The following is a 19,717-nucleotide window of genomic DNA, read 5'->3' as shown; positions in this document are numbered from 1 at the left end:
TTTGATTTTTATCTGATTTTTCACTTGGAAAGCCAGAAAACAGCAAAACAGAAGAATTTCTGCATGTGTTTTAGTTGTGTGGGTGCACAGTGCGTACGGCGTGGAGAAAGAATGCTTTCACACCATGGGTAACCACAGTTCCACAAAGCTCTGAGTTTAAAAATGTGAATTTATATCCTATTAAACATGGATTGGTTTCATTTTTCCCCCATGTCTTCTCAAGAATATACTGGACTTGCAAAAAGTCCAGTGTAAATGCGGTGTACAATACTTTGAAGAAGTATTCATGTCTATAAAACAAAGAGGGAAATTAATTTGAATATTCAGTTAACTTTAAGATAAGGCCGTGAGACAATTTATGATGACAAGATAACTTAAATCTTAAGATTAAAATAGTTATAGTAAAGTAATGTTAATATAACTGTGCTAATTACTATGATGCTTACTATATTGTGGTCAGTATTTCAGTTATATATTATGTACTAAATAGCTGCATGCTAAATAATACATAAAGTTATACAAGTTTTAAAATAATAATACAAATATTTTGCTTTATTTTATCATTGCTCTTCCTAATTACCCATGACTCTTTTCATCTATTCTACTAAATATTTCTATAATGAAGTAGCATGTTCTATGTGCCACATTAGGAATCACAGCCATGCCTTTTGTAAAAGCTGGATCTCTTATTAAGAAGATCATAGCACAAAGGTGACAGTGGTTAGAAGTGAGATTGAAGAAGTAGAAACCTAAGCTCTCTTCTGTGGTTCTAGTGTGAGAGTAGGGCAGGCAGGAGGTAGGGTGGGGTGTAACTTATTATTATCTTTGTTTTCCTTTTGGAGACATAATTTCTTTGATATTATTATTAATTAACACCCTATGAAAATTAAGTCATCAAGTAGTTTTTTCCCCATGATCTCTGTCTAGTTTTCAAATTGTTATATGAAATTTTAAAAATCTGTAATTCTGTTTAGTTCAATATCTAAAGTTTAAAAAAAGTTATTTTTATTTTTAAAAGTATTCTCACCTGAGATATCTGACATAATACTTTGAAAATGTCTCCCTTATAAAGCTTGCCCTATGAAATACTTTTTATTCATCAGTGTTTAGTAAACTTGTTGAAATCTTTAAATGATTAACTTAGTCTATGCATTTCATTTGTCTTTTTCTTTACATTCATCTTAAGAAGAAGTACATTTGTTTTCTGAGATTTTATTTCTCTAGTCTCAATGTTATTAGACAAACTTAGTTTAGATAACTTTCAAGCTGCAGATCTGTACAGGCCGCTTTCTATAACTTCTGACAGACTCAGGAAACTGAGTTCTAGAAGGGTTTAGTGTTTCACTGTGTGATTGCCAGCTTGTTAATGGAGACCTAGGTCTAGAATCTAGAATCTAAATGTCCTTTCTCTCGTCACTTTGTGCTTGCTCCAGACCCTTGTGTATTATAGCATCAAAGGCCATGTGTACTGATTCTTAATGTGCCGTAGGAAGCATTGCTTCATCTTATACATTACAACCTTGGAGTCTGTTGTATTTCAAAATGGTTTCCATTCTTCCCCTGTAAATTTTAATGCATTAATTATAAATTGCTTGTCCAAATTAACTATCATGTGCTCTTTGCAAAATTACATCTTTCTCATCTTTATTACCAGCTACTGTAAACTCTCCTAGTACTACACCACCCACTGTCAGCACTAACATGCCTGTTACTAACAGAATCGCTAAACAAAGGAATGGTAAGAAATCATTACCTTTTATATTTTTAGTATGTCTAACATAAAAAATTGTATTCTAAGGAGGGAAATATGTATTATTCCAACAAAGTTTCTGTTATTGGAGTCAATTGGTACATTTGTAGGACTAGTAAAATTAATAAAGATCACTTAACTCTGTTGAGTTCCTCATTCTTATGACCAGTGGAATGAGTACATTTCCAGTACTCCTCTTTTGCGTTTTTAGCCAAAATTTTTTTCAAAAGAAGTTTTAGGGGAAAAGCATTTAATTAGAAGGTATTAATGTACATCATAATAGAGATCAGAGAAAAACGTATTTCCATGGTATTTTGTCAGATTATTTTCTGCAGGGCACAAGTTTTAAAGAATTTTACAAATTTCAAAAAACTAAGTAATTTTAATAATTTGATTTCTCACTTAAGTGAACTTCATGTTCATATATTTGTGACATTTAAATCAATTTTCATAGTAATACTTTGCTTTCTGTTTTTATTTGCTGAAGAATAATAGATTGTGATTATATATCAACTAAATCAAATCAATTTTTGAATGACAACAATTAAAGTCACTTCAAATACTTCTTGCTTTTTTCTCCAAATATACTTTTCTATTATTTATAATTTGCAAATACAGCAGTGTATGGTAAGAAATAAACAGAGGAAAAGTCAGGTGAATAGAGTTCTTTAAGCTGTTCCTAGATGAACAACATACATGGCCTTTTGGTAATTCACAGTGAGCGATTTCAGTTTCTTCTAATAAAAGAGAAATTCCAATCAGGTGACCATACCATTGCTTTGAATACAGTAATATTCTCAAATATGAAGCATTAGAAACAAAGAAATTTTCTAAACTGCAATCATTTAGCTTATGAGGCCAAGACGTCTGTAACATATCACCAGGGACCCAAAACCCTGAGAAAGGAAACCCACATAGTTCATTTTTTCTTGGCTTCAGAGGTTACATTAATTTCCTCTATAAGACATTTATATTGGAACTATGGAATATTTTACATGAAACGTAGATACAAATTTCATTAGGGTTATAAAGGCATCGATTCAGGGAGTGTTTATGGTTATTCTGGTAGTTACACCAGGGAGATTTATGACGGAGCAAAAATTCCAGCAACCTCCAAGAAAGCAACAGCAGCTGAAATTTCCAGTGCATATTTCACATGGACTCTAGCCAGTAGATGGGAATATTATAATTCTAACTAAGTATTTCACTCTTTGTATGAACATACAAAGAGCCTCTGTGGTATTCTCCCTCCAGGATTGACACATCCTCTACTGCCCAAGAACTTTTATACCGTACTTCAGAGTCCTTGACTTGGTGGAGTGGAGCTGTATTCACTCAATCATGTCATTTCTGACATTCTTGAAGAAAGCCTTGTTTAGGCCATCTCTCTGCGTCATAACCTTCATTGGAGTTTTAACAAAGCAAGCAAATGTTAGAATCAGTTGAAATGTTCTGCTTAACCATATTAATGAAAAAAATCTAATTCAGATAATTCTTAATCAAAATGTCATCTTAGCATTTAAAAATATTCGGGTCATTATATGACAGAAATATTCTCAAAATTGTGTGTCAAATTTGTGTACCATCTTAACAATTTTTTTACTGTTTCTCTGAATCACGTATACTATTTAATATGATTTTTTTCCTAAATTGACTCGCTTTTTAACTTAAACATTTGTGTTTACTTGGGAAAATCTATTTCACGACTGTAAAGTGAAAACAGTCCTACTTATTATAATACAGATATAAAAAGTGAATATAAATATAATGTAACCAATGTTTTAATGTTCTCCCTGTATCCTATTACCTTCTCACATCTTAGAGCGTGAAGCCTTCATTATCTTTTTAAAAAGGAAGACTAACAAAGTATTAGAGACAGACTATAATTAAGATTTTTTATTTGATGTAATCAAATTTGAAATAATTGAAAAGAGAATTACTTTTTCACCTTATGAATAAATGCTATTTAATGTCATGTCCTGGATTATCATCACTGATATAATATTAACAATTTCTTATTCTTTGGGAAACAGAGAATAAACATTCTCAGGCTTGCTTTCTGATATATTAGAGAATTCTATTTTATTTACTGTAAGAAAGATTGGCACAACTGTCAATTATTTAATTTGTCCAGTCCTTTTAACTCTTGTCTATCAGAATTTTACTGAGTCAATCAATAACAATATTGCATTGCTGGGAGAGGAGAGGGATTGAGTTTATTTGATAATAGGATATATTTATCATAGTATATCAATAGAATTTGTTTTCCTGGTTTTTGTGAAATGTTCCTATTTTTCTGTGTAAAGTTATTTTTGTTGTTTGCAGTAGGACTTTTATCTGATACTTCAAATTACACTAAGTCCTCATTAATGTCATTGATAGGTTCTTAGAAACTGTGACTTTGAGCAAAATAACATGTAATGAAACCAATCTTACCATAGGCTGATTGATATAAACAAGAGTTAAGTTCCTACAGCTTTTCCCTGGTCACAGAAACATCACCAAACTTCCAAATAAAGACTGAAACCCTTTTGGCGACAGAGCGAGACTCCGTCTCAAAAAAAAGACTGAAACCCTTCTAATATTTAACATTGTAGTTAATATGAGCTGTACATACATTTAAGAAAGATTAGTGAAAACAAGTAAGATAATTGATTGCCCAAATTTGGGTGAGCCAGTGAGTGACTGCAGACTTAGTGGCGGTGGTGGGTTGAATCAAGAAACAAATGTTTGCGCAATGAAAATTGCGAGGAGCACCTCCTGCCACCAAGCAGTTCCAAAACAATCACCAATATGGGAGTTCTCCGAGTGCTTTCATACTATATCATTTGTTGTTATGCTTTTATATGATTATCTTACACTTTTTGAATTTTTGTTTTACACTAATTTATAGTCATTCATTCATTGACTTTCCAACCTGCTTATTCTATGCAGTTCAGGGTGGCGGGTAGCTAGAGCCATCTGGGCAGCTCAGGGCTTCAGGCAGAAATTAGCCCTGGCCAGGACGCCATCCCATGGCAGGGCACACACACACACCTACACCTACTCACACTGGGACCGTGTAGACAGGCCAGTGAATCCAAGGTACACAGCTTTGGGATGTGGGAAGACACTGGAGGACCTGGAGAAACCCCATGCAGACAAGGGGAGAACATGCAGACCCTACACAGACGGGGGACCTGGCCAGGAATTGACTCTTCTCCTCATCAACTTTGTAATGAAACTCCATTGAATGAAATGATGTTACTCAGGGACCTGCTGTGTACACTAAGAAAGTCTTTAAAACTACTTTTCACAAATAGATATTTCAGGATGTGGATAATCGGGGGATTCCCACAAATAATGACCTTTTATATGTTTTCCATTACATTCCCAAGAAAAGCTCTTGGACTAATTATTATTCCACTCCAAATCGTATCTTCTCTGCTTCAAACATCACTCTAGTGCTACTGAATAGTAAACTTTTTGTGAGGTTGTCACAAGCAACCCAAGTAAGGAATTAACTCCATTAGTCTGTATTATTGTTCTAAAAACCTAGTTTACAAGTAAGTACAGATTGTAACACTGCTTCCAGTTTCTCACATATGTTTAGCTATTTAAATAACAAATTCCTTCTAAGATCATTTGAATGGATCCATTACTCTGCTTTTTATGCCATGTATCTTAAAGAAATTGTATGTTTAGGAGCTGCAGGATGCCAGTCGTATTTTAAATGCCACTGTCATAGTAGAATTCCCTCATCACTAGTTCAAAGAAATAACCAGGTATCTAGATTAGCATTTGGTTTATATTTTAACATCTGTTTTTTCAAATATGTATTTAGGCCTATCATTTCAAACCTGTACTTTACATCCTTGAATATCGCATAGATTAGAGCAATGTCGTTCCTGTATTCTCCAAGAAACTCTGAAAAAAAGTGTAAGAAGGTAGAAAAGGGAAAGATTAATTGGAGAGAGACCTACAAAAAATAATGTTGTTTTGATGACCACATTGGTAACCACAGGCAGTGATTTCTGCTTGAAGTTCTACATGCTGAAAGAAGTATCTAAATGGAAAATGGATATATTCTTAAATCATTTTCCCCATTAATGTATATAATAAAATCTTTGGGCCTAGATGTCATTATTAGGATAGTACATACATATTTTGAAGTCTCTGGAACACATGAAGATTTGTGAATAGCTTTTAAAACACCATGAGTGGTGTTAACATTTGTAAGAGAAGACAACTTTACTGCTATGGTAACATGGAAAATCCTGCATAAGTGTGTCTTAATTATGCATTTCCTCCGATTGCAATGTGGAAGCCAATTATTTTGCTCTAGTCCAAACCCTTCTCACCAGCCCTTCAGTGAACATATTTTTTTTTATGTTGCTTTGACAGTTCACTCTTGAACTTTTCTCATGGTTACTTATTGACTGCATTATTCAAAAATTTTAAATAAATGTAACAAGTGGACTGGGACAGGGAACAATATTTAAAGAAAACATCTTAAATATTTGGATGCTTTCTAAAAAATGCAGAAATGTCAATGATTTTTAGAATTTTGCTGTATTTTCCTAAGAGGGAACAAATACTACTCTTATAACAAAAGCATGCTTTAGGTTTCCATCTAGTGGTAGCTTTTCAGATACTCTGCTAGCATTGATAATACAGATGCTCCTCCACTTGCAATGGGGTTTGCATTCCTATAAACCCATTGTAAGCTGAAAATACTGGAAAATATCAAAAGTCAAAAATGCATTTAATACACCCAACTTGCTGAACATCATAGTTTGCTGAACCCACCTTAAACATGTTCAGAACACTTACCTTAGCCTACAGCTGGGCAAAATCATGTAACACAGTCTATTTTATAATAAAGTGTTGAATATCTCATGTACTTTATTGAATACTAAACTCGAAAAATGAAATGGACATATGGGTACTAGAAGTACAGTTTCTACTGAATGCCTTTTGTTTTCCTACCATCATAAAGTTGAGTGCTGATGAACTGTAAGTAGGGAACCTTCTGTATAGTCACAGAATATTACCAGGATCCTGAAATAACTGTTTGACCCTCACAATTTGAATTTCCTCCCAATCATTCAGAACATCTGTGATTTGATACGATGAGATATACAGTGTAAAAGTTATCTTTATATGTATTATTATGTTTTATATGTTCCTCCAAGTATTTTTCATTCAGAACATTTTTTTAAAGGAATGTAAAAGTCAAGATCATTAAAATACTTGAAGAATTTTAGAAGTCGAAATAAATAGTCTGCATAAATTAAATTCGCCTGTGCTTGGACTTGTGCCAGTTTTATATATTTATATTACTACATCCAGGGGCAGCAATTTATATTATTTAGCACAAGACTCTGACACTTACTGGAAAGACATTCCTTTGGTAGTGGGACTGGAATTTGCATTTTGGTAGCTTTGGAAATTCCCAAAGGCTAACTTTTACATTTTTTTTCTACTGCCTCCCCACAAGTTTTACTCTTTTCTTCAACATTGCTATAATTATATATTTCTATATTTGTGTGCCTATTTTACTTAAGACTTACCTAAACATAAGCATGAAGAAAGATAATCAACAATGGAGATTCAAAAATCGTTCTTCTCTCTATAACCTACCATATTTTAAAAGGGTATTTTTCTCACTAGCTACTTTGACTAAAGCACCCATTTACAGCTATTCAGCAAACCCTTGCTGGTGAGTTTGATTTTTATTTTAAAAAATCAGTTTACTTTAAAGATTTCCCCCAACCCAAAAAACAGAATCTTCTTTACAATAAGGTTTTCTTTTTAAAATGAATTAGTTCAATGAAAATTCTGCCTGCAAATATTATTTATTTTTTTCCTCTACTTTGCTATAAATGAGCATATTTAAGAAATTTTGATGAAAAGTCTGGTGAAATGCCACCTAATAGTTTAATAGAAGTGCTTTATTAAGCAGGGGAAAGAGAGGAAAAGGAGAGGAATTAGAGCAGTAAGTATGTGTATGCCTGTTCTACTTTTTCAAGTTAATTCCTCCACATGATCTCGTTCAAGTTTTCACATCCCAAACTCTTTATCATTCCTTATAATGCACAGAAAGCGTAATGCCTTGTTATCAGAAGTCAAATTGTACATGAAAACAGTTAACACATTACAGACAGTAGATATCAGAAATCTATAAAATTAAAAAATATGAAGAAACATATACAAGTAATAAGAGTAAGCTAATTGGTAACTATTTCTAAGAAGTTGGAAGGTCAAAAAGCTTAACATCAAAATATTTCATATTTGTTTTGCCTATGTAGAAGATGTTTTTTTAACTTATATTGTAAATTATGTGATTATGAATAAAACTATATGATTATATGACTTACATGATCATAACTTTAAATCGTTTGATAATTATATAACTACAAAAATACAATTAATGGACTAATCCTATTTCCAATGGGCAGATGGAATTATCTATAGAATATCCGTAGTGATTCAAAACATCCTTCGTCACCCTGAGGTAAAAGTACAGAGCAAGGTGGCAGAATGGGTAAGTGAGCTTGTAACTTTTCTTTTTTAAAAAAAATTCTTTAACTTCTGGGAATCTGGAAAAGACTAGTTAACTGAATCCACAAATTATACTGAAACACAGATGGTATTCATTAGAAATACATAAGTAGATATGTAAGTTGTTGTCTTTATGCATAGGAAGAGAAGTACATTTGAATAAAGGATAAGAACTGAGCCTAGTAGAATATCAGTGTCTTAAATAAGAAAAGTATTGCACAAATGGAAATAGATTTTGGTGGCAACAGTTATCTTTATTTCCTATTAGATCCATATATTTTCTACTATATTTTTAAACAGATTCTTTTAAAAAATTGTTTGAATGTTTGGTCAAAACCAACAAGTATGAAAAAATGCATTATGAAAGTCTTCCACCCATCCTTGCTGCTCATCTGCATGGAACCAACCCAATAACCAACAGCAAATAGGAAATCACTGTTAGTTTTCTCCGCTTTTTCCAGATATGTTGGTGCACATGAAAGAAAATTAAACTATAGATTCTTACTTTCTTTTTTACACTAAAAGTAGTATACTTTACATACCATTCTATACCGTACTTATTGTTGCCAGATTTGCAACATTAGAGAACTTTATGGGTTTTTTTTATTTTGAAAAAACAATGCATACTATTTCATTATGTGGCTGTTCAATCATTTATTTAGCAGATCTTCTGTTGATGGACAGTTAGACTGTAACTTAACCAGTATTCTATTGATAAACATTTTGTAGTTTTCAATTTAAAAAATTTAACATTTTATTTTCTTCTTTTTCTTACAACACATGGATTTTTTCATTTTCTTCTTCACAATAACAATCTCAAAAATTTTATTTTTCATAGGTTTCTATTCTATTATTTCATTTCCTACCTACAGCATACTATGAGACTTCATACTTCTTTTTATATATAATGCTGTTACGGTTCAAACATTTTTTTTGAATTGAGTCACTATACATTCTGAAATAAGAAAAATGGGTTTTCATATATATTTGGTGTTTGATAAATGTGTCTTTGGTAGCAAAAGAAATTTTACACATTGAGAGGAAGTGGTAGCTACACACACACACACACACACACACACACACACACATCTATATATATTTGAAAAATAACTGATAGAAAACAGTCTTCATTTTAAAGACAGTACTCTTTAAAAAAAAGTTGTCCATAGGTAACAATAGTAGGTAATTAACTCTGTTACAAAATTGGTGAGAAAGGTGAAATTCTCTATTGAAATAAAAGAAAAATACTACTGTTGATTTTTGGGAATGCCACATTGAGATTAGTAACTCATTCAAACAGTAGGAGATATGTTTAACCTCTCAATGGAGAGAGCAGGCTGCAGAAAGAGAATATTCTTTCTATGTATCCCATTTTCTTTCCAGCGTTGTTCTTTTTGTTTGAAGTCAGAATGATTTCAGAAGATAAAATTCTTTATTTTCATTCTCAAGTAAGCTACTGTTAGCTTATTTGTGCAAATAACGAGTAATGTTATTATTCTGAAATTAGTATTCATTAGAAAGTTTGTGCTAGATAAGGTATAAGCTTACGTTTATATTTACTTCATGCATGGTTTTCAACATAGCTTTATTTTCATCTGCAGCTAAACTTTACTAGACATTTTTGTTTAAAATGCAAGATACCAAAGCAGATACTTGATAACAGAGAAAATATAAATGGTGTACCTGTTTCAAATTACTACTATTTACAATTTTAAAATAATTTAACACGTTTTTTGCCAGGATTCCCTAAAACTTACATTCAGTTTTAGAAGTGCTTAAAAGAAAGGCTATATGAAACAAATGTGTATATGAAACAAGGCCTAAATCACCCTTCGGAGATGACATGCAAATAGGAGGCTCTCATGTCAGTGAGGGAATCCTGTTTTGCAATTGTATGGGAAACTGCATCATGGAAGCTTCTTTATATTGGAGGAATCCATTGCTTCATTAAATTAAATCCATTGCTTATGCTGAGACCATAAAGACTGCTAAATAACCACATAATAAATACATAGTTCCAATAGTATTGAACTTATTTTATTTTTACATTTATATTGTTAATTTATAATTTCTCTTATTACTAATATTGTGAGATGGTAATTACTAGGAAAATGTTTTAGCGTACCTCAGTGTTTGTTGAATGAAGAATAGAGTAGGTGTTTATTGTGCAAATCTTCTTTAATACGAGGGCTAGAGAGGAAATGATAGTTTTCCAAACAGACTTAGGTTCCAGTCTGGCATCTGCTACTGCTTACTTGGATGATCTTGGGCAAACCATTTCTTCTCTGTGAAAGCTCAGTTTCTTTATATATAAGACTGTGGGGTATGTGGGGATAATACCTATTGCACTGATTGTTGTGAGGATTGAAAGGAATAACATTTGTCAAATTCTTGGTATGCAATGATCCATTAACTGTCACCTTTACCTTTCACTCCTCCAACTCTTCAGGATTTTCCCAGAGCCTTATCTCAGTAGCAACTTATGTTTTAGGCAGAAACTTGATTTAGATATATTTTTAAGGTATTATCAAAACTCATCCTTTTCCATTGTGTTTTCCAGCTCAATTCAACCTTCGAAAATTGGAACTACACGGTTTATGTCATTAATATCAGGTAAGACAGAATAAATAATTTGATAAATTAAAAGTAGTGTCTAATTTAATGCTACTATTTGTCTCTCTGATTGTACCAAAATATACATACAAATACAGCTACCATATGCATAATCTTTCTAAAACAACTGTTATAGTTCATTGCACAAAAAAACCTCAATGCTGTAGTGATGGTTTTAAAATGTTTTGATCATGCATTCCAGTTGATTTGTATTTGTTTTAAATGAAAAGTGTGTTGTGTGTTTGTGTAGCTGAATCAGTATATGTTATAATGTGTCAAAAATTAAAATTGGATAATGAAATAAAAATAGAAGTTGTTAGTCTCTTCTCACACCCTGGTGGATCACCTAGAGCACCCCCTGGGTTGTGTGTACCCATTTCAAGACCACTTTTTTTTCCAGATCTAATCTCATACATCGACAGTCTGATTGCAACCTAACTTTTTGAAATTATCCTTCACTGCATTTATATTTAGTTCCTCCACTAATCTTCAGCAATTTGCATTGTCCACATATCCTCCTGTGTACCTTGTTTTCACAGTTCTATACCTGAACTAGTTTTCTAAAGTGTATGTCATGACCCCTAAACATATATTCTGTGAAGATAACAGATTTAATAACACAGAAAAGGGGTCAGATCGTCATATAAGTTCAGGAAGTATGTTATTATACAAACTGAAGCAGATTTTTTTATCAGAATGTCTCAATTTCTTTTGTGTGATAATATGAATTGTGAATCTTCAAAACAGAGCAAAGCACACAGTTGCCTAGCTTTATGAAATAAGTTAGAACCTCAGGACACACATTTGGAAATATTGGCTTAGAATTCCCATTCTGTCTCTTTATTTCAGGTCCCCAAATTTTATTGTTAATGATGGAGTTGGTGAGGTGGATTAATGAATATATGTATTTGTGTTTTTAGTTTTCACCTGAGTGGTGGAGAGGACAAGATTAAAGTCAAGAGAAGCGTTGAGAATGAGCCAAGGTAACAGGACAAAGTCTTATAAAGAGTGTAACATTCTTTCTCTTGCTAACTACTTTATCTGGTAGAGAAATGAAAACAATTAGGTGGGAAAGAAAATCTTAATCACATAGCACAGTTATTTCTTTAGCACTACTGTACACTACTTTTTTCTTGTAGTTAAAACTGTAATATAATAGACTGTGTAGTCATGTATATCTGATGAAAAATAATTGAGAAATAGGGCATTTAAAATGAATGGATTATTATTTTTAGTATTTCCAGTTTGTTTATGATAACTCATTGCCTCTTACTTGAAATTGCAAAGGTACCTTCAAAGAAAATAGCTTTAAATAAAATGTTTATATATGATAACATCTAATAATATGGATAATAGATGCCAAAATGTTTTCAGCTTTTAAAGGTATTAGCTAATTTTCTGAAGTCTCCATTTTAAAATTTATATCAGGATCATGCTTTAATCATGCAGGTAATTTAATTGATATGTCCAGCATATACGACCAGTTGGCATGTGAGGACCAACTGTTGAGAGTACTGTAAAACAAAAGAAAACCCCTAAACTTCCAAATGGAATACATTGAGTTGTATTTAGGTTATTCAGGTCATGTATTGCATCTCTGTAGAGTTTTTTTTCTTGAGACAGAGTCTCACTTTGTCACCCAGGCTGGAGTGCAGTGGTATGACTATCACTCACTGCAGCCTTGAACTCCTGGGCTCAAATGATCCTCCTGCCTCAGCCACCTGAGTACCTGGGACTACATACATGTGCTACCATGCCTGGCTAATTTTTAAAATACTATTTTTGTAGAGACTGGGTCTCACTGTGTTGCTCAGGCTCATCACAAACTCCTGGCCTCAAGTTATCCTCCTGTCTCAGCCCCCCAGAGTGCTGGGATTACATGTACAGGCATGAGATGTTATATCTGGCCTCCATAGAATTTTTTAAAAATTTGTTGTAAAGCAAAAGTTTCTATAAGTCTTGCTGGATCTCAATAGACTGAATTGATATTAATGGATATACAGCCCTGATGATGGAGCCTGCTTCTTTTCAGGTGATATCTTCTTACTATGAGAAGATAAAATTTCATATGAGAATTGACCAGAGAGCTTTTTTTTTCTTTTCAATTCAACACTAGAGAAACAAATGTTTTGAAAGTTATATTGAAAGATGTCATTTTTGTATACATATTAAATGGACTGGATTGAGTCATCTGATTAGGGAACCTTGTTTTTATTTTCTGGTATTTTTTCTTTATGATATGAAAATGCAGTTGTATATTTCAGTACTGTATTCTTGAAGGTGACACAACTCTTCTCCACTATTTAACCAAATAATTTTTTTCAATCCTTTCTGTTAGGTCATATTGCATCTTCAGTAATGGATCCAGCAGCAATCAGGATCCCTTTGCTGGACACTTTGTGTAGCACTTGGGACAGCCCTGGATTTGGTAGATATAGCCAGTGGTATACCTTCTTCAGGCAGTCAACATTCGCTTTTTAGTTTACTTACTGTGGTTCTTCTGCTGCCTGGTGATACTAAAGTCAGCCATCGTTAGTACATGTCAGCACCTCAGAAACTCTTCTTGAAGGACATTTAAATTCATGGGATTTCAGTTTCCTGGTCTGTCAAAGCAATGAGTAATTTTACAGAAAATTATAGGGAGAATGAACTGAAACAGTGTATATAGCAAAATCCACATATTTAGGGTTTTTTTTGGTATGAGCTCTTGTCATTATTTAATATTTATGTTCATAGCCTTTCTTGCCTCTCTTTTTTCTATTCTCTATGGCTCTTACCCTCATTGATGAGGCTTTATAGTCTCAGTTTTTCTCAAAACCACAATCTACTACTTTTACACACATTCTTTTTTAAAAAAAAACCTTTTCCTTTCAATTTGATTGTATCACTTAACACAGACCGTAGCTTCAGATAATGCTATCATACTCTATTGCCTAGACAGACAGGAAACCAAAGCCACAGAGAGGTTTTTTTGTTTGTTTTTTGTTTTTTGTTTCCAAATAAAGAATGGCTGATAGTAACAACAGATAGAATGTGACTTTGTAGAACCATAAAATAGTTTCAGTTTTCAGGATGAGAGAGGAAAACACACAGATAAGACCTGTGAAAATGTATGGCTCTTCCTGACTTCTTGGGTTTGGTTATTCAATATCACCCACAATACTTTGGGCTAATTATGTTCTCAGTATTCAAGACAAGTAAAAGGTCACTTTCCCAGCCGTAAGTTCTCACCAGCTGGAGTGGTGAAGCTTGTCTTCAAACAATGATTTAATCAAGGGATACTTTTTCAAGAGCCATTTTAAAAATTGTTAAGCTATCATAGTCACATCTATATTCACAGCTATCATTATAGTCATTATGTTTGCCTTATCCTGAAATATGGTTTACATATGAATGGTAAGCAGTAGATCATTTTAGAGAGAGCTTTTCAGAGTTAATTATGAGAAGAGTAGAGCACCTTTTCCTTGAGATTAGCACAGATATTTAGGAAAGAAAACCGGAGCTATTCTTTAATTTCATCTAGCCTTGAATAACAAATATTTCACATATTCCTTCTTATTTTTTAACACCACAAATGAATTACTACTATAACAAATACTTATTAATATTCATAGTTTCATGAATAAAATATGCCACTGTCTCTCCACTGGACATTCCATAACTAGTTTAACAACAGTATTACCACTTTGTCTTTGGTATGTGGACAGTAACTGATCTCAATAATTTAATAGCATCTTATATTATTCATTTCTCCTCTGAATATGAAGAAGAAACAAAATTTTTTGTGAATCTAGAGCCTTCACATATAAGCAAAAGAAATTCTCCTCTACCTGACAAAATAATGTTTTTACTTTTACCTCAGTGTTAAATTAATAGTTTTGTTTTCTGCTTTTGACTATAGCTGTGATTGTAGTTGAACAGAAAATTATATTACTTTAAATTATAGAACCAAAAGTTTCTAACAGGGCTTTGGAGATACATTTCTTTACTTCCCATAGAGGTATTTCCTTTTTAAAGACCTTCAAGGTCAACCATTCTATAACCTTCTAAAGTAATATGCTGGGCAATCACAGAGTCGATTTTGATTATTTATTTTGTGAAACTTTTTACCATACAAAGTACTTGCAAATGCTTCATGGAGATAGAAAATTATTTCTTGCTATTCTGAAGAGATTGTACCACATTCATAAATAGTAACAGCCTTTATAGTGTTAGTAATTAGAAATAGTTAATTTCTTTGTTTTTTTGTTTGTTTGTTTGTTTGTTTTTTTGAGACAGAGTCTCGCTCTGTCGCCGAGGCTGGAGTGCAATGGCACGATCTCGGCTCACTGCAAGCTCTGCCTCCTAGGTTCACGCCTTTCTCCTCCCTCAGCCTCCCGAGTAGCTGGGACTACAGGCTCCCACCACCACGCCTGGCTAATTTTTTTTTTTTTGTAGTTTTAGTAGAGACGGGGCTTCACCATGTTAGCTAGGATGGTCTCGATCTCCTGACCTCGTGATCCGCCCGCCTCGGCCTCCCAAAGTGCTGGGATTACAGGCATGAGCCACCACACCCAGCCGAAATAGTTAATTTCTAATAGTTAGAAATAGTAATTTCAAAAGACAAATGGTCAGTTGAAATCATAGTTGTTTTAAAAAAACGTTAATTTGGGGCCACAAAGAAAAAAATATAGAATTAACCACAGGAATGCTGTTTTCTTGTGTTTATGCTTTAACTAGTGACTAATATATTACTATCAATATTAAATATTAAAATATTTCTGAAAAGAAATGGAGTTATATGATAGAATTATACATGCAGTAGCCTATGGAATCTACTAATATTGGAATATTTTTAACATTATAATTTACACAGCAGCAGAGAAAGTCTGTGAGCACCTTGGCTAATCTCTTCAGTCTCAACAGGTGATGGTCATCCCTCTATATCCAAATATTCTGTTTCTACTACCAAATGACAACCAACCAATCAACAACAACAACAGTTCTATCTGAAATGTTTCCCTAGGTTGGTGCTTTGGGCCCTTCTAGTTTACAATGCTACCAATAATACTAATTTAGAAGGAAAAATCATTCAGCAGAAGCTCCTAAAAAATAATGAGTCCTTGGATGAAGGCTTGAGGCTACATACAGTGAATGTGAGACAACTGGGTAAGTGACTTATTTTTTATAATATACATTTTATACAACTATATATTCAGGTTTACTTGAAACAACAGAAATTTTCTTTATATGCTATTTATTTATGTACATTTTTTTCTGATGATGAAGTTCATCACAAATGAGTGACATAGCAGAAAAAAAAATTCAGCTCAGTATCTGTGAATCCAAGGGAATGAAGGAGGTAGATGAAAGTTCATATTTTACTTTAGGGACATATTTTGAAAATACTAACAATATGAACAAAATGCTAGAATGATCTTGATCATCATTGTTGTCAACTTTAGGAATAAAAAGAGTATGTAAATGTGGATGTGGGAACTCTAATGAGATACATCTTATAGAAGGAGATTTCCTGTTATAAAACATCTCCTGCTGGGCATGGTGGCTCATGCCTATAATCCCAGCACTTTGGGAGGCCAAGGTGGGAGAATCACTTGAGCCCACGAATTCGAGACTAGCCTGGGCTATATAGGGAGACTGTCTCTATGAAAGATTAAAAAATTAGTTGGATGTTGTGCTGTGCACTTGTAATCTCTGCTACTAGGCGGGCCTGAGACAGGAGGACTACTTGAGCTTGGGAGGTCAAGGCTGCAGTGAGCCATGTTCATGCCACTACACTCCAGCCTGGGCAACAGAATAAGACCTTATCTCAAAAAAAAACCAAACAGAAAATATCTCCTTCTCTCATGTTCCCTGTCTCTATTAGTAATACCACTGTCTTCACAGGACTAGGTCAGGAATCTGGGGGTTCTGTTGGACCTAGAATCAAGTCTCTCCTAGAAATCGTTCACATTCTAAGCTCTAACCACACATGACATGGCTTGTACTTCCACAAAGAGGCTGTGCTCCTTTGTATGCCCTTTTCTATCTTTGCACACTGTTCTCCACTCCCACCGTCAACCTCATTATCACCTATGTATTTTTAAAGATAGCTCCTAAGTCACCTCTTCTATAGAAACTTTTCTGAAATCAAGTATAGACATCACTGCCTTTGAGCCTCTACTTCATGCTCTCCAGGTGCCTAGAGCATCATACAGACTAGATATATTTATGTTCATATATATATATATATATATATTTCATATATAATGTTCATATATATAGTTCATATATATGTATTGTTCATATATATATATTTTTTGTAGACAATAATCGCTTACTTAAGAACATGTTTTCTTTTTTCTTTAACTCTTACTTTCCACATATTCCCAGAGCCCAGCACATCCCCTGGAACTTGAACACTTGTTGAATAAATGAATGAATGAGTCTGCATGAGAATATTTTAGGAAATCAAATGTTCACAAATATAGATAACAAAAAGCAGTTGTTTTAATGTTATTCTATGATTACAATTATACTGTGATTAGGTACATTAGTAGAGATCAAAAGAAAAGAAAACTTTGACCCTTTGCCTTCTCTACACTCAGGAGGTTGAATTGAGGGAGGCGTGTTCCTCAGCCTTGAAGAGGGCGATTGCGACCAAGGCCAGAATCACAGTGTAGTAAAGAGGCGGGCATCTCCACTTCTGTGAGGAGCTACCCATCTCTATTGGGTGGATGTACACAGTTAGAAAGAACTCATAGAGATGGATGAGTGCAAATAATACTAAGAATACTATCATGACAGTAAACCATTTCTGAGTCTCTTTGGGAAAATACTTCTTAACAAATGGGGCTTTTTGGAGGGAGGGAGAATGCAACCTGCTACCGTTTCACGTATAGGAGTCTTCACAAAGAAGCAACCTGACAAATGGTAGTTTATCTATGACTGGAGAACACTAGGGGGACCAGCACCATCTGTATCCTCATAGGCTGGGAAAGCCCAGCACCACTCTCTCCATATATATACCTAGACATTTAATTTATACCATTTAATTTAAATTATCCATTTTATTGTTTTTCTGCAAGTGAGTCTGTGGATAAGTGCTTCTACCAATGGAAAAATAAAAAGCTAAAACCTAACAGTTTTAAAGCTTACAGTATACATGGGAAAGTTATTTGAATTTTCAGTTGGTGATGACAGTACTTGTTCCCAGAAAACTGATATAACTTGCTAATGTTCACTCCTGAAATACAAGAGTTTATTGTTGCTGTTGATGTATTGCTGTTACTTTGATATTCTTTAAAATATAAAATCTGAATCATTGATGTCATGAGGCTTACTTAGAGAGTTGTCAAACCAAAAGTCAGATGATTTGAGGATACAGAAATCCGAGGGTTTGTTGGTTTGCAGGTGACTTCCTGTGGCCCCCTTAGCTTCCAGGCAGGAGAGGCTATCAGAGCAGCTGGAACATTTTCTATAAAATAGCCACACAACTCAAAGGTGACATTATTGAGTCATCATTTATAGGCTTTCCCCTTTGAAAAAAATCAAATTACATTTTGAATTTTTCAAGATTGTTTTCCTTCTCTATAGGGTTTATTTCTTTGAATAAAACTAGTATCTGCAAATGATTAGAATGATAATGTATGTTTCATGTATATACTTAAATAAATGTGTTTTTTACTAATGGTTTTGTCTGATGTAATGGTTTTTGTATTTGAAGTGTATTAAATGTTAATATTTTTTCTAACTTTTATTTTTTTTTCAAATTCTGAACATAAACAGTAATATTTTGGTATTACATTAAAGAAATACCTAATTAACAGCATTGTCATTTTGCTTTCATCTTGCATCTCTAACCTCTAACTTTAAAAAATAGGTGAATATTTCTCATGCTGGTTCTTATGTTCATATAGGTCACTGTCTTGCTGTGGAGGAACCCAAAGGCTACTACTGGCCATCTATCCAACCTTCTGAATACGTTCTTCCTTGTCCAGACAAGCCTGACTTTTCTGCTTCGCGGATATGGTAATATTTTCACTGACTCTTGCAGCAAAGCTCCACGTTATCAGCCTTCCCAGGGTTATACGTGCAGCACGGTAGTTCTCAGGCATTGTATTGATTGCAAAGAAGGGCAGGAATCTCTGTGTATGCCTATATCATTCACTCCTGGGGAATAAAGATAACATAAGTGGATGACTCAGAAAGGCAGTGTTTTCCTCCCAGCCACATGCTTATCAAGCCGTCTCACAGAAAAACTGAAGAATTTAGAAGCCAGCGGGTAGCACCAGAGCAAAGTACCTTGTTTGTGGATGAACCTAGCCTAGCCTTGGAATATGCATCTGGAAATCCGAAACTTTTTAGCTATTTGGACTGATTATTGTTGGAATGGGGAGAAGAGGCAAAGAGGAAATGAAGACAAGATCCAGATTGGGATAGTCTACTGATGGAAACTGTCAGGGTATAGATTTTCTCTAAGTGTTTAACAGAAACCTCAGAGACAAGATAATTGCAGGGAATCATGGAATAGCAAGTTAAATCCATTTCTCCACCCACCTCACTCCCAATTAGAGTTTTCTGGGGGGAAATTCAGGAATGGAAACTGCCTAAGCATACATACTTTGCATACTGTAAATACTGCTGGGTTTGACACTTTGTAGGGAGAAAAGAAGGGGACTTTAGAGATGTATGGACTTGAGTGAAATGTGGCTCCATCTCTTCCTAGTTGTGAGGACTTGGAAAATTCATTGATTTACCAAATTCCATTTAATCTTCTGTAAGATGTGGATTATAATCTGCTTTGCAGAGTTATGTGAACTCAAAATCAGA

General features: G+C 33.8%; 1 protein-coding gene across 9 annotated transcripts in view; it reads left to right on the top strand.

Annotated features, from left to right (window-relative positions):
* Positions 1-19,717, top strand: part of ADGRG6 (adhesion G protein-coupled receptor G6) — a 143,113-nt gene that overhangs the window by 80,867 nt on the left and 42,529 nt on the right. For 6 of the 9 annotated variants that reach the window (XM_033235271.1, XM_033235272.1, XM_033235265.1 and 3 more), the window contains exons 6-11: positions 1,655-1,738; positions 8,191-8,276; positions 10,854-10,906; positions 11,827-11,889; positions 15,912-16,054; positions 18,805-18,916. In XM_033235271.1, the coding sequence (XP_033091162.1) occupies positions 1,655-1,738; positions 8,191-8,276; positions 10,854-10,906; positions 11,827-11,889; positions 15,912-16,054; positions 18,805-18,916 (541 nt within the window). The remainder of the gene's footprint in view (positions 1-1,654; positions 1,739-8,190; positions 8,277-10,853; positions 10,907-11,826; positions 11,890-15,911; positions 16,055-18,804; positions 18,917-19,717) is intronic. The other 3 variants (XM_033235273.1, XM_033235269.1, XM_033235270.1) reach the window with 1 other exon arrangement.

The sequence above is a fragment of the Trachypithecus francoisi genome, unplaced genomic scaffold, assembly GCF_009764315.1.
Source record: "Trachypithecus francoisi isolate TF-2019V2 unplaced genomic scaffold, Tfra_2.0 Lachesis_group15, whole genome shotgun sequence".
Classification (NCBI taxonomy): Eukaryota; Metazoa; Chordata; class Mammalia; order Primates; family Cercopithecidae; genus Trachypithecus; species Trachypithecus francoisi.
This window is presented reverse-complemented; position numbering and strand designations above follow the sequence as displayed.